Here is a 15,318-nt window from a genome sequence, read left to right as displayed (position 1 = left end):
CAAAAGGCATTTCCTCAGCTCTGTAACTAGTCTGGAGCACTGCAGGGCTCATTACTAGACTCTGGTGACAACTGATTTGCCCGTGACCACGAGAGACTGTAGTTATGGTCACCGCTCAGCACATCACGGAACTTTGCCTGCCTTCCACGGTCTCGACTCTTGGTAAAGCAGCCAGTATAGTTAAAGGACCTCACCTACCTTCATCGGGCAGAAGTTGTGAACAGCTGAAAGTATCTACCACCAGGCTCAAGGACATCTTCTACCCCCGTTATATGACAATCGAACAGTCCTGTAGTACAACATGGACCCTTGACTTCACCATCTATTTTGCTATGGCCTTCAACCACAGGTCTACTTGCACTACACTTTTTCTGCAATTATCATATTTTATAATGCCCTGATACTATTTCACCACATTATCTCAATGCACTGGTGTAATGTATGGATGGAAGGCAAGTTTTTCACTGCATGTGGTAATAACTTTAGCTGAAGCTACCCCGTTGGAAAGGTCCCTCACCTGGAGCTCCCGCTCAACTCTGCGCCGGAAAGTAGAGCGCGCGCCGCTGCCGCGGAGTCCTGTGCTTCGGCTGGCCGGAGCACTGCTGCGCATGTGCGTGCTCCGCCAGGAACGAGTCCGCGCTGAGTGAAGGCAGAGGCATCTGGAGCTGCCGCAGATCAGAGACGAGAGTTTGTGTAGGGGCGGGTGGAGGAGACTAGTATGAGTGAAGAAAGAGGATTAAATGGCGATTTTTAAACGGAGGACTTGTGCTGGGACAGTGCTGATAGTTTTGCTGCTCCATTTTTCAGGTGAGTGGGTATTTTCCCTTTTTTGTGGCTAACAAAAAGTAAGTGTTGGATAAAGAGCTTTGATGTCCGCGCTGTGCTTGAGTGACCACTGCAGTGTCCTACCTGGCCCTAACCTCTCCAGCCATTGTGGTGGGGCTCAACTACTCCAAGGAAAACTCCAGATGTAGATCGTGGGGGTTGAAACCCGGTAAGGTGGGGGAGTTGGGGAGTTGCTTGTCGGTGCAAAAATGTGTTCGCGGTGTACTGGGGGGGGGGGGGGGTAACTCATCTCTGCAGACACTTAATGGCCGGCAGTGTCCGCACAGACGAGCTTTTGTGTCGTCCGCCGCATTCATGCACACCTTCAGTTACATTGTTGCAAAAGTTGAGTCGAGTTGCTTGTTACAGTGTTTGTTACAAACGCATTGGCGCCGCGTCTGATCCACGTGTATTTATTTATTTCGCTTTTCCTTCTCCCATTCACAGTGAGATAAGAGCAAATGCCCCTCCCCACCCCCTCCGACACAGCGTGGGGTCTCTGGCCTCGCCGACTCCTCTTCATCGGGTTGATTCTTTTTCCACCATGGAGCAATACAGCATCTTGGTTTGGATATTTGCTCCCCTGAAATTATATGGTGAATTGATCCCAACTGCAGGAGTTAATGAGGTGTCTTATTGATGTGGAGCACACGCTCGGTATTAGTAAACATTGTCGAGGGTCGCTTTAAATACAAGTCAAACGTTAATGAGATAAATGTATTCCAAAGCGAAAAGTTATCTTTTTAGTTTAAAAAATGTTTGAGGTTCTTGGCAAACTTTCTTTTGAAGACGCGAGAAATTGTCTTGGAAAGAAACGAGGTGTTTTTTTCCCTTTTCAACTGCTCTGTGTGATCTCCTGTCGTGTTATATTGTCTTTAACGGAAGGATTCATTTGCATCTAAGAACCTGAACTGATTAATTCAAGTCGGGGAGGGAGTATTGGAGAGAATTGATCAGTTGATGTGAGTTCTTCTCGATCACGTATGTTCAAATTCACTCGAGACCTCTAACCGATTTCCAACTGCTGTCACCTTAATGCTGACAAATACACGACAAATTAAAAATACATTACATATCAAAACGTTTTTACCCCTCCTGAGGTCACTACCCCCCCCCCCCCCCAAGACGTGTACATTGATCTCTGCGAAGTTAGGCTGACTGCTGCATGACTGCGTTGTTAAAATAAACAACAAACAACAGAATTTTAAAAAAACCGCTGTACTGAACTCTTTGGAGGAGCGTGTTTAATGAAAATAAATGGCAGGGCTTGATCGTCACCCTTGAGTTGATGGTCGGCTGAAGAACTGTTTGAAAGCCTTTCGAGTTGCATCGTCAGGCCGAAGTGGCGCTTCTGTAGATGACTGTCCTTGGATGTTTGTGCTTGAAGAGTTGTGCCCAAAGTAGAGGTACTCAGTTCTTTACACGTGGTTAGTCGAGATGAGCTTAAAAAGAGTGGGAAGCTTTAAAAAAAAAACAGGCGACGAGAGCTTATTGATACACACGGGCAGCCCGTTGCTAATGATTTCTCGTAAAATCAGACTTTTACGACTTCGCCTGTTCAAACTCCTTTTTGACAAGCTTGTAAAATTAGCAAACATCTTGTGCGAAGTCCTGCCTGTATGGCAACCGGTGGCGACTTCAGATTAGACCACATCTCTTCCACGGACCTGGTGTTCGGAATCAAAATAATAACACGATTTTACAAGTGTTGTCCTTCTTAAATTCTGATTTTAATTGACTTTTCTGGCCCCCTCCCCATAAAAGCTCAATAAAAGGTTACCGCCATTGTAGAGCGCCCTGCGGTGATTTTCCATCGGTGCGCCGGTGCAGTGGCGGTGTGATTTTGTTTGTACTTTGCATTGCCCTTTTGTCGTCTGTGGAAGTTGTGGCTGTAGCGATTCGGCGCTTGGTACCTTCAGCTTCCTAATTTAAGGCGCTCGTGGTTGCTTGCAATACTGATTTCCCCATCACCATTTGAAGATTTGTTTTAAATCAGTGATCCTGGATCTTGGAAGAATTGAGACTTCGCTTGGTTCGTACCTGTGTATGCTGTGACACCAAAATAACTGAAAATGCAGGAAACACTGCGCAGGTTGGGCTGTATCTGGGAGGAGAAACAGCTAAAGTTTCATTTCAAAGAGCCTTCCTCAGTACTGGGAGGGAGAGAAGAGTCCCCGGGTTGCTGGGAGCGTGGGGGAGGGGATAGCTCAGATATTAAGTGGAGACTTCGTTAGTATAACAAAATTAAACACATTATTTGGTTTATTAAATTAATCACAGCAACAGAATTTTACAGCTCATTGTAGTGGGAAGGTGTAAGGGAAGAGAAGAATAAAATCTCCAAAGTGTGTATCACTTGTTTAGTAATTGTAAAATAGGCAGATTTGGGGTTAGTGAATTATTGACATCATCACCAGATCGCCCCATACCAGATGGTAGCGTAGCACATGGTAGCACAACACTTTACAGCACCAACAACCTGGGTTCAATTCCTGCCATTGCCTGTAAGGAGTTTCAACATTTTCCTGGGTTTTCTCCAGCTTTCTCCCACAGTCCAAAGACGTACCGGCTGGTAGATTGTAAATTGTCCTGTGATTAGGCTTGGATTAAATCGGGGATTGGTGGGTGGCCTGTTCCCCACTACGTCTCAATAAGTAAATTTGTAGTCAGTAGCATTATTCAGCAAGAGATGAACAGACATGGGATTTTATTATTGCTCTGATGGAGATGGAATTGAGATAAAAGTGAGATGCTGGAGCTAATTAGGAATTGAGATAGAAGTGAGACGCTGGAGCTAATTAGGAGCTGATTGTAATCTATTTAACTGGGACAAAGTTTCCAAACTGGAGGATCTAGGATGAGGAGAAATAGGAGAAACATTGGATTTAGGGTGACAGTTGGATTCCAGATTCTTCATATTATTCAGTTAAGGTGAAATTCCCAATATTTAGCAGCAATGGTTCCATTTAATATCAGAGAATGTATACAGTATACAACCTGAAATTCTTACTCTTTACAGACATCCATGAAACAGGAGAAGAATGTACAGAGTTTATCAAAATACTGTCAAACATTTTTGCCGTGTTTCATTTTTCATTAGTGCACATGATCAGTGTGTGCTGTAGGGAGGTTTTTTCTCTTGCCAAACACAATAGATATTAATACTTTTTTTGTTTTATTTCCCCCCAGGTACTTGGTGCTTCACTGAGCTTTTTTTCATGAGGGAACCACATGATGTTATTGCTCTGAGGAAAGACCCTGTGGTTCTTGATTGCCAGGCTCATGGAGAGCTTCCAATTACCATTGTGTGGCTAAAAAATGGGCAGAGGTTGGTGGATAGTGAGCGGACATACGTTTTATCAAATGGATCACTTTACATCACTGAGGTTGAACATCGTAGAGGAGAACGATCAGATGAAGGCTACTATGAATGTTTAGCCCAAAATAAATATGGAGCCATTCTGAGTCAGAAATCCCACCTCTCCGTGGCCAGTAAGTACATTCCTTGGATTTTGCTAATAAAAAGCATCCTAATTGAGTTATTGTATACATTTGTCTCTCACACAGGCACATTTATAAACAATAAAACTGAGTAGAATGGAGTTGAGAGTGGTATATCAGATTGTTACTGGAATTGCATTTTCAATGGAACATGGATTAGAAAGATAATGTCACTTGTCAAATGTGTCATTCTATTTGAATTGAATGGAAATTGTTTAACCTTTGAAATATAAGGGGATTGTGATTTATTTGCTTTCACATTGAAGAAGTGTAGGTGATTTCCTCTGGTTAGCTCTGGTTTATAAGGTGTGCAAACAAATTTGGAATTGGTGAAGTGATTTTTTTTGTTTGTTTGCTTTACCCAACTAACAAAGTAAAGTATGTTAAATCTTTAAGTCCTGTTTCTTTTTAAATATCATCTTTTACTGAGGGTAGTGTTAAAGTTTGCCTCTCGTTTCTCAAAGTTTGGAGCCTTTTGTATGACACTCTAGTAGTCTTGTTTTAATCTATAAGATGTATGTTTTTTACTGGTATTAATATTCAGAGTGTGGTATATCAGGGCAAATTCAATGTACAAAGGCAGTAATTGCTTAAATACAAGAGGGGAAATGGAAATGTGGCCATGTAGATTTCTAAAGTTATGGAACTGTCGTATTCAGATTAATGTCATAGTCATTTTGAACTTTATTCTGGAACACATTTACTAGAATGAGATAAGATGAGGATTTTAAAATGTTTGAACAAGTAGAATTCATCTCTGGTCCTTGTAACCCTGTTGAGTAATTTCTAGTTGATATGAATAACATTAATTGGCAATGACAACCATGTCACAGGATTTTAAAAGTACTTTTATAATTCACTAAAGTTGAAGAAGTCTCTTCAATTTAAATGATCAATGATGTCATAGATCATGAAAGTTATGGATCTGATTGTCCTCACTGAATTTATCTTGGGCAGATTAAGGTATTTAGAAATTCTAGTGAGGTGGTAAAATTGGGATGATTTTAATGAGTTCAATATCCTAGGTTTGTTCAGCTTTTATATGAAGATTGTCAGCTGTAGTTATTCACAGCTGTAAAACTTTTAACACAGCATCAACTTTGCCAAGTATTGAGGGCCAAGTTTGGCTGCTGTGTTTTTTATATGATATTGCTGTGATAACTCTTATTATTCAGACTCAGATTGAAAAAAATCTGTTTAAAACAGTTAATATCCTATTGTACTTTGCTTTCGGTTAACAAGGTAAAAAAAATCAATAAGGTGAGCACTAAGGTACACGTATAATAGTAAAATCTGTATTTCCAGCCTCCTGTGATAAGGATATGACCTTAATTATTAAATTGAGATTGCAGTCATGCAGAAACCATTTATGGCAAGCTGTGAAATTGCAAGTTTTTAATCTGGGAGGGAGAAAATGCATTCCAAGCAAAGTTGGCAGTGGGGTATATGAATAGCTTCTTAAAGCGTTGCAGGAAAGGTTATCCTTTATCACAGATGTATAATGTCTGGTAAAGCATTTAAAACTTTTAATTAGTTCACCCAAGAAGTGTTAGACCTGAACACACAGGAAGGTGTCACTTTTTCCAAAGTTTGAAGCTGTTATTTGCACCATGGTTGAGAAATTGATTATTCATGTGCAAATTAAGAATTCTTTGGGTTAAAAGGTTATAGGCTATGCAGGATGAGGTTTAGCCCTGTGATAAAGAGCAGATGACCCTTATTCATTGTCCGTAGCTTTCATGTTGTTCCTCCACAAAGTTTGTGATTGCCAGGAATTGTTCTTAAGGAATGCAGCGAATGGTATGGCTTGCCTTTAGTGTTACTGTGGAGTCTTATCATATAAGGACATCACAGCAGGTCTTTAGGGACAGTTTCTAGCTCCAAAGCCCTTAAGGCTCTGCTTTCTGTTGTTCACCCATGCGTAGAAGAATTTAACTAATTTTTGCTTTCTAGATTTCCCTTGAAGGAATTTTGAGTACAGTATTTAGGAAACTCTAAGAGATATGAAGAGACAATTGTTTACTTAATAGATTTTCTTCTTGTAGCTAGGAGACAATAGAAAGTTATTTTTCACTGCTGTTCTGTTCTTAGTGAGGCACCCAGCTGGGGAAAATGTCAACTGAACAATCGAGTTCCCAAATGGCTTGCTTCAGGTCTGAATAAGATTACAAGTGAACAGTCCTTTGCTATTGATAAGGAATATGTTTGCAGGGAAGGAGCGTTGTAAATAATTCTTGCTCTGATTTTAGAGAATATTAGATTTTTTTAAATAAATGACAGAAAATTAAAATAGCCAGTTCCAAACTTGCAATGCAAATCATAAATGCCACCTTGTTCTTTTGCTGAAGTAGTTTATTGTTGTTCTCAACGCTGCAAGTTTTGGAAAGATATTATGAAGGTTTGATTTGTAAAAAGGACAGTCTTATTATTTTCTAAAACAATTATTTAAGTATGTTTAAATTGACTTCTGTAGAGAGTATCTTTTTCATTAACCAAAGTTGATGGTGTCGAGTTCATTAGTTTACTGTTGCAGCTTTGTACACTCTAGTTTTGCTTTTCACTGGTAATAAAAACATTTTGTATGTTGCATGAACATTTTTGCAGACTGTGAGTATTGACATGTATTTTGAAATTGACATGTTATACTTCTAACTCTATACATGAAAGTGCACATGCAAAATCTTCTTTCCATTACCCGTGAATATTGAACTGGCTCATGTTAAACTCGAATTATAGTGCTTAACATGCCTTGAAAAGTATTCAGTCCCCACTGCTTTGTTCACATAAATGAGGGTTACAACCAGGGATTATTTTCAATTTAACAGAGAATTTTTATTTGTGAATCACATGTTTCTTTTTCTCATAGTGAAGTCCCCCCCCCAAAAAAAAGGAGAAATTTGTAAAAGTATGAAAAACTAAAAATTCGAAAGCAAGTATCAGCAGTTCAAAAGTCTTCATCCTTCTTTGCTCAGTGCTTAGCTAAATCACCTCTCACAGCCATTACAGCGAGTAGTCTTTTTGGATAAGTCTCTGTTAGCTTTGCACAACATGATGGAGTAAGATTTTCTCATTTCTTGCACAATTGCTCATGCTGTGCTGGGTTAGTTGGGGAGCATGGGGGAGAGCAATCTTGAGTTCTTACCAGAGATTGGGTTAAGGTCAAGACGCAGGGCCATTGAAGCACATCAGTTTTTTCATTTGGAGCCACTCCGTGGTTGCTCTGGCAGTGTGCTTTGGGTCATTGTCCTGTTGAAAGATGAACTTACTCCCCCGTTTCAGGTTTCTGGCAGAGACTAGCAGGTTTTTATCCAAGATCTTTCCATCAATCCTGACCAATGTTTCAGTCCCTGAAAAAAAACATCCCCATGGCAGGAAGCTACCTCCACCACACTTTATAGTAGGGATAGTGTTACCTGGCTGATGTGTAGCATTAGGTTTATAACATATGTATCATTTGTTGAAGCCAAAAAGTTCCACTTTAGTCTCATCTGATCACAAGACCTTCTTCCAGATCTTTACAATATCTTCTAAGTGACACTTTGTAAAGACTTCACAAGCAGGAATATGCATTTTTTTAGCCAGGGCTTCTTCCTTGCCACTCTACCCTTTTTGTGCAAGGCCTTAGAGATTGTGGAGCCATGAACTTGTTTCCAGCTGCAGCCACTGAGTTCTGCAGCTCACTCAAAAGTAACTGTTGGTGTCACTGTAGGCTCTCTCACAAGTGCCATTCTTCTCTGGTAACTAAGTTTAGAGGGGCAGCCTAACCTAGGCAGTGTGGCTGTGCTTTCATATTTTTACCACTTTTTCACCTGAGTGTCTTTGAGGTGTTCTTGTACCCTTCCCCGGATTTGTGCTTCCCTATTATTGTTTCAAAGAACAATACAACACAGTACAGGCCATTCGGCCCACAATGTTGTGCTGACCCTTAAACCCTGCCTCCCATATAATCCTCCACCATAAATTCCTTCATATACCTGTTTACTTGAGTCTTGAATGCTTTTGGCTTCAATTTGGCTTGGTCTGTTGAAAATCTGCCATACTGCTGGATTTTGGAGAGAGGAGGTATTTATTTTTACGGATTCATTGAAAATAGGTGATGCTTCAATTTTCTACATCAACAAATTGGGTGAGTTGGTCAGGTAATATTCAATATTGCATCTGAGGAAAGTTAGCAAAAGAGATGAATTCTTTTCCAGTCTCTCAATTTTGGTTTTTAATTTTTAGTAAGTTGATAGGTTTTGGAATTTTTATTTTGATTTGACATGAGGGACAGTGTTTTGTAGAGTAGTTCAAACATCCTACTTCAATATATTTCAATTTTAGAAAATGCAACAGTAAATGTGAGTATAGTAGTGGGGGCTGAATGCTTTTCTAAGGCACTGTAGTTGCCATTCACTGCAATGTGGTCTTCACTGAATTCTTCAGCATGTACTTATACATATTATTGATAGTAGTTGGTTTGGTTTGGGAAATGCTTAATGTTCAACTTAATGATGATAAACCTGTCTGTGTTTTACAGGCAGCTTTGCCTCTTCTGTCTAAAACCATTGAAATTTACAAGTACTTGAGAAATGCAGAGAGGGCAAAGTGTCTAATGTGTGTATCTTCCAGCTGTATTACCACTGTTGCATGTGGCTCGGTGTCCTGCCAAAAGTCGGTGTGTGACTAAGTGTCTAAATTGCCCTCCTTTAATTGTGAGGCAGCTTACTGAAGACTGCTGGTGGTTATGCTGCTGCAATTGTTTTGCTCCAGCGGTCTAGAGAAAAGAATTTGTTCTGGCCCCTTTGTCTCTCTGATAATAATAAAAGCAATAGTTTGACTTTTGGTTGTGTTTGTGCAGGGGTTCTAAGAACTTGATAATTTAACAACTTGATCTATTGATTTTAAAGAGATACTTGGGAAATTTTATGGGACGAATTGAGATAAAATGATTTAAATTATTTAGGAAATGCAGAGTTTGAAGAAAATCAGGTTTAAATAAACTCAATGTAAAATGTAAATTTATGCACATGTAGGTTTTTCTGGCATGAATTTGGGTTCAAAAAGAAACAATTTCTATCTAAGTGGCTCAATCTCTTAATTATGTAATGAGGAAAAATGGATGCTTGGAGGAGAGACTAGATGCCTGGTGTCTAGTGTACAAGGTAGACTTCAACAAGATGTTCTACCCTCCTTGTTATTAGTATACTTGCTGCTGTATACTGATAAGCTTCGTGCTAGTGTTTGGGGTGCAGATCTTTGTGGGTTTCATTCAAAACCAGTGTTCACTCATTTGAAGAGTTTGGAAACAATCCAGTTTGGCAATGGGTTTGATCTTTAAGGTCTCCTGCTATTGAAGTGGCTTGAGTTGTAGGAGAATTATGTGAAATGAAATCCAATTTGTTAGGTTTGAAATATAACACAACACACATTAGGTCTGTTTACATTGTGTTGTGTTTCAAAGGTTGTGTGAAATATACTTCTGCAAGTGGAACTCAGTCATTTGGAAATGGATGCAAAGCACAAAATTGTTCCAATTATGGGGAGTTTTATGGATAGAGGAAATTTAATAATGTGATGTAGTTCTGAGTATAGTTTTATCGTAAGTGGAGGCCAAAGTAACCAGGATGTGACATCTAGACCACTCCTCCTGTGGTTACTTACCTTAATGGACACCTCACTTACAAAATACAACAGTGGATTGTATTTCTGACTGCATATTAAAGGTCAACTTTTAATGTTCCAATAAAGCATTGGCATTCGAAGATTGTGAAGGATATCTAGTGTGGTCCACTGTTGAAGTCAATCGACAGAGTTACTGAAGGACTGTTGAGATAGCAAGAAAATCTGACAAATGGGTGTTGGTTGGAAGAAATTACCAAATAGAGGTTGCATTTTCAAAAGAGTGTAGTTGCTGATATCTGGAGCAACACAAAAGAAGGCACTGGAGGAAGTTGGTGAGTCAGGCAACATTTAGAGGGAAATGGATAGCTGATATTTCAGGTTGAGACACTTCATCTGGACATCAGTAAACTTTGAGTTGCTCCAGTGTCCTTTGATTTGTCTTTTTCCATTGTTTTGCAATTTGATTTATTAAAGAAGTTGTACTTGTAAACTGCTGGGAGCAGTTGGAGTTGAATGTTATTGTTTATTTTGCTATAGTTAATGCTGTCTTCCATTTGATCCTAATGAAGGTGCTGTGCTGTGAAATAGGACAGCAAAGTGACACTGATTTCGAATAGCTGAGTTTTTTTTTATCTTGCGTTGGTTTAAAACTAGAAGCATAAGGTGCTGATTGATTTTCTTTTTGGACTGTTCTATTTTAGTGAGACAACCATCGTCACTGTTTATGCAGTGCATTTTAATTTAAAACAGCTGTAATCTTGTACTGCAAACTGAATTAGTAGCTGCCATATAGATTGAATTATTAGATTAAATGTGAAGATGAGTCAGAAGCACTTGCTTGTTGTAATAACAAATCTAATTTCCTCTTGGATGGTATGGTGCCTGTTGGGATTTAAAACTTTTGCCTCTTTTGTGGTGATTCACAGCAAAGCATGATTACCAACCACATTTCCCTTCTTGATTTTCATTTTAAAAAAAAGGATAAAGATTAGTTTTATTTGTCAAATGCACAGTGCAGTGTTCGTTTCAAATCAAATCAGATGTGGACAGCCTGCAAGTATTGCCATGTTTCCGGCACCAACATAGCATACCCAAGGTTCATTATCCCAATCGTATGCCTTTGGAATGTGAGAGGAAACAATAGCATCCGGAGGGAAAAATCACACACTTCCATGGAGAAAACATGCAAACTGCTTACAGACGGCGGCAGGATTGAACCTCAGTTATCGATCGCTGGGGTTGTCAAGAGATTGCGCTAACTGCCATGTTACCATGCTGCTCTGGACAGCTGGGCAGTGCCGCTGTTCCAGTTTCAGCACCATTTTCAAAGAACAGCCTTTACATTAAATACACAGCAAAGATAGGCCCATCAGCTCAACCAGCGTACATTCTGCATTTGAACCTTTTTCTACCCTCATCAGTATAATCTCGGCAGTTTTACAATTCTCCACATCAACTAGGGTTTGGTTTGGAATGCTAGATATACTCAGTACAATGATCTTGCATTACCTTTCTAATGAAAGGTAATAAAATGTTCCTCTTTACTGATGTAGCTCTTTCTGTTCAGAAGCTAGATTCCCAGCTTGGGCAGCTGTCTTTCTTTTGAGCAGTTCTAATCCAGGGCTGCGATCACTTCATTTTAAACTCTGGAACCACCTGATAGTGGAGACCTTCACTGAACTCAGTTTAAACCCAAGAGATAAAAACCAAGGGAATATCTGCAATACAATCATACCTCTACCCCTGCCCCAGTCGTCAAATGTAGATAAATTAATTTGTTCAGCCACCATCTGTTATGGATTCGAAATAAAATATTTCTTGGAGAACATGCCTCTGTTTCTGGATTAGTGGCCAGAGAAAGATAAAACGCAGAGAGTGTTTCAGATGGATAATAAACTACATTGATGTTAACTCTGCTAAATGAGAGATTCCCCATTCATTCATCTGGCCTCCTTTGCAATGCCTTGGGTTTTTAATAATCATTTGTGTGCTATTTCAAATGCAATTAATTTTTTTAAAAATCTGCACTTGCTTGTGATGAAAGCAAAGTCTGTTTGTGACCTTTTGTGTTAATTTTGCCTACCTTTTTTTGGTAGGGTACAGAAATGTTTTTACAGTTGAGGAAAACATTTTGAAGGGGGTTTACAGTTAATTATTCAACATGTTATCATTTACAAAATGGCTTTTTGTTAATTTGCAAGATGTTTTAAGAGCTGGAGTGTCAGTGGTATCCACTCCTGGAAACTAATTTTAGCTAAACAATTATGGATGGTTTTAATCCTTTTAGTGAGACAGTGTTCAAAGACTGGTCAAAGTGATGTGTAATGTTCTTGAAAGATGGATTATTCTGGTTTATTTGTATTAGATGTAACAGTATAATGCTTCATTAGTTAAAGAAATGGAGGCGAGTATTGCCAGAGCTGTGGAATGATACCAAAAGTCTCATTCTGTTTGAAACCCTTCCATGAATTGTTGAATTCTGTTCCCATTTACTCCACTGGTTTAGAAAATGAACTGTTGATTTGAATTAGAATTCTTATATTAGCTGACCCTTGCTCCTCAAAATACTGTCAACTGCACTCAATAATGTGGAACAGGAACAAGAAAAGTTGGTAATTCCTGCACCTTTCTTCCCCCAGTGAAATTTTGGGTGATCATTGTGAATCATAGAGGCACACAGAATAGAAGGTGGCTCTTTGGCTGTGTAGGTATGGATCTAAACTGTTACTTTATATGCCTCACCTGAAGGAGAGCTGTTTGTGAAAGGTACCTCAGCCTGTCCCAGCTCAATCCGGCAGCACAGAATATTGAAAACTTGTTTGAAGTGTTGGTTTTACTTTGAAATCCGGCCTCTTTTTAAGAAAATCAGGGAAACAGCATATGGGAAACCACCTCTCACTTATCTTTATAATTTATTTTATCAAAATAAACTTGTAATAAAAATTATTTATAATTATCTATACAATGCCTTTACATTTTTACGTCATAGACAATGCATTAAGTAGCATTCGATTAAATTTCTTTAAATGGCCGCTTGGGTTTGTACACTACTGTAATAATTGAGAGGCTTTGTCACCCTGTCCATAGTGGAAGAACCTTATATTGCAGTCCTTCCTTAATAAGCCCTTGTGGTGGCTGCACCAAGCTTCAGTGTGTCCCACAGTCCTTGCAGCTTGAGAAGTGCCAGTAGGCAGCATTCCTCTACGGTCATCTCGATTATGCTGGCAGACCAACAATATTTGGCCAGACCAAAAGGCATCTTTCACTGAGCTGATGATCTTCCATCAGCACTTGATGTTTGTTTGTGTGTGTGTGTTCGACTCTGGGAACAGCCCATAGATCAGAGAGTCCACTGGCATGCAGCTGCTTGGGATGAACTGTGAAACAAGTCCTTGCATTTTTCTCCACACTCTCTTTGCAAACATAATCTGCAAAGAGGTGAGCGCTTGTCTCCCTGCTACAGTCAGCACCTGGTGAGAGTGATGCTTCGGGTACGTGGGAAAGTTTGACTGGGAGAGTCCCTCTCACTGGCTGCCAGGCAAGGTCTAGATGTTTGTTGGTAGGTCTGGCAAAGAGGCACTCTGCCTGATAGTCTGGACAGTCTGCTCTTGGAACCACCCCACTGTGTCCATTGAGTCCTTCTGCACGATGTTCTGTGACCGACCACTTGCTGATGGACTTGTCGTCAAAGGTATTTGTCCAGAAGAACTTCTTCATGAAGGATGGGTGGTGTGGTAACATCCAGCTAACTGGAATGTTGTGTAACAACAGGGCTAGACCCATTGTTTGCAACTCTGGGTACAGATAGAACCTGGCACAGTGCCGTTTCCAAGACTAAGATAATGAAAGTTTCCTGACTGTAGTGGCTAAAAATGGTCAGTGAACTGAATCTCAGCACTGAACCCACATACTCTGGTGCACCTCCGAATGTAACTGTCCAATTTCGGCTTGAGTGTGGCACCTAGGCCTCAATTTATGGTTGAGGCCTAGGTGAATAGAATAGGAAATGGAAATTTTAAGCTGATTTGGTAAATATGTCTAGTTAGATTATTTTACCTGACCTGACCTGAGGGTGTTGTTACTGTAGGTAATCAGCTTGCTTTCAGAAAGGTTGAAAAAGAAATCATTATCACCAGTTGTGACAAAATTCATTGAGTGTTTAATTGGTTTTGGACCAGTGAGTATACTATCAACTTTGTAAGTTTTTGACAGCAAAAACAAAAATCATGACATTGATAACACGTCAATTCTCCTGTTTTCATTCAGTGCATAGGTTCTAGCTAGGTTCTACTGGCAATGTTTGTTTGTCTGTTGTGGGGGGGGGATTTTTTTTCATTTATTTCCAGCTGGGTAATTATCTCTTATTTAGTTTTATCTGCTCACCAAAGAGCTTCATAAGACTAGAACAGTCAGATGACAGGATACCTAGCTTGAATTTTTCATAGCCTTGGGCTATCAGGTTACTTTGAATTCTGAGCACTCATAGGGTCATTGACACTTAATCAGTGTAACCTTTTGCCCTCCCCAGGAAAAATGGCTTCCGTTTAGAATGCTGACACTTTTGCAAAAGTATGGGACATTTGAAGTTGAAGTTGGGTGTAAAAGCAAAGCATGGCACAGTGGTGTATTTCCTAACCAGCATCACGATCTCTCTTGAGAGCTGCATAACATTGACTTAACACACATAATTTGAGTTACTGTACTCATTTTTAAATTGTTTTTTTCTTTGAAAACTCTCTCATCTTTGTGGGCTTAATAAGTGTAACATAGCCTGTAGGCTAAAACTTGTGTTATCGCTGCTTCGCCTCTATAGCAGTCATTGAGTTTATCCACACAATGACAGGCATTCATCAATTTATGTATAAAGCTTATGTATGTCATTCAGCCATGGGCAAAAACTGGAACCGTCAAGCTTTGTTAAATCATTCATCAGACCATCGAACTATGCTGTGGTAATATTCTCCCTGCATTTTGAAATCTGGATACAAATGAATTCAATGAAAAAGCATTAAGCTGTAACTCTGTCATTCACTGTAGACATGCAAACTATTAAAATGAAACCACTGATTTAAAGACAAAAACTGGTATGATGTAAACATGGATGGTACAGCATTGATGAATGTTATATAGCACCCTTTTCTGCTTTGTGCTGGAGTCCAATCTCAACCCATTACTCTAAAGTAACGTCAACACACACAAAATGCTGGTGGAACACAGCAGGCCAGGCAGCAACTATAAGGGAGAAGCGCTGTCGTTCCTGATGTGTTGTCTATAGCTAGTGCAGTCTTTGTATAAAATCTAAATTACTGTTACATTAACAATTAATATCAATTAGGCAGAAATAGGAATTGCATGGTGTGAATATTTTGAACAAGTACTTGACTCCAG

The 15,318-nt window shown here is 39.6% G+C and overlaps 1 protein-coding gene across 1 annotated transcript in view; it reads left to right on the top strand.

Annotated features, from left to right (window-relative positions):
* The first annotated feature begins 660 nt into the window (after nucleotides 1-660).
* The window catches only part of LOC132382388 (protogenin-like), a 142,569-nt gene continuing 127,911 nt past the window's right edge, over nucleotides 661-15,318 (top strand). Inside the window, exons 1-2 of the mRNA XM_059952529.1 lie at nucleotides 661-807; nucleotides 4,015-4,317. Of these exons, the coding sequence (XP_059808512.1) occupies nucleotides 741-807; nucleotides 4,015-4,317 (370 nt within the window). The 5' untranslated portion in view covers nucleotides 661-740. The remainder of the gene's footprint in view (nucleotides 808-4,014; nucleotides 4,318-15,318) is intronic.

The sequence above is a fragment of the Hypanus sabinus genome, chromosome 28 (assembly GCF_030144855.1).
Source record: "Hypanus sabinus isolate sHypSab1 chromosome 28, sHypSab1.hap1, whole genome shotgun sequence".
In the NCBI taxonomy this organism is placed as follows: domain Eukaryota; kingdom Metazoa; phylum Chordata; class Chondrichthyes; order Myliobatiformes; family Dasyatidae; genus Hypanus; species Hypanus sabinus.
Note: the sequence above shows the minus strand (reverse complement) of the source record. Positions and strands in the feature narration are given on the sequence as shown.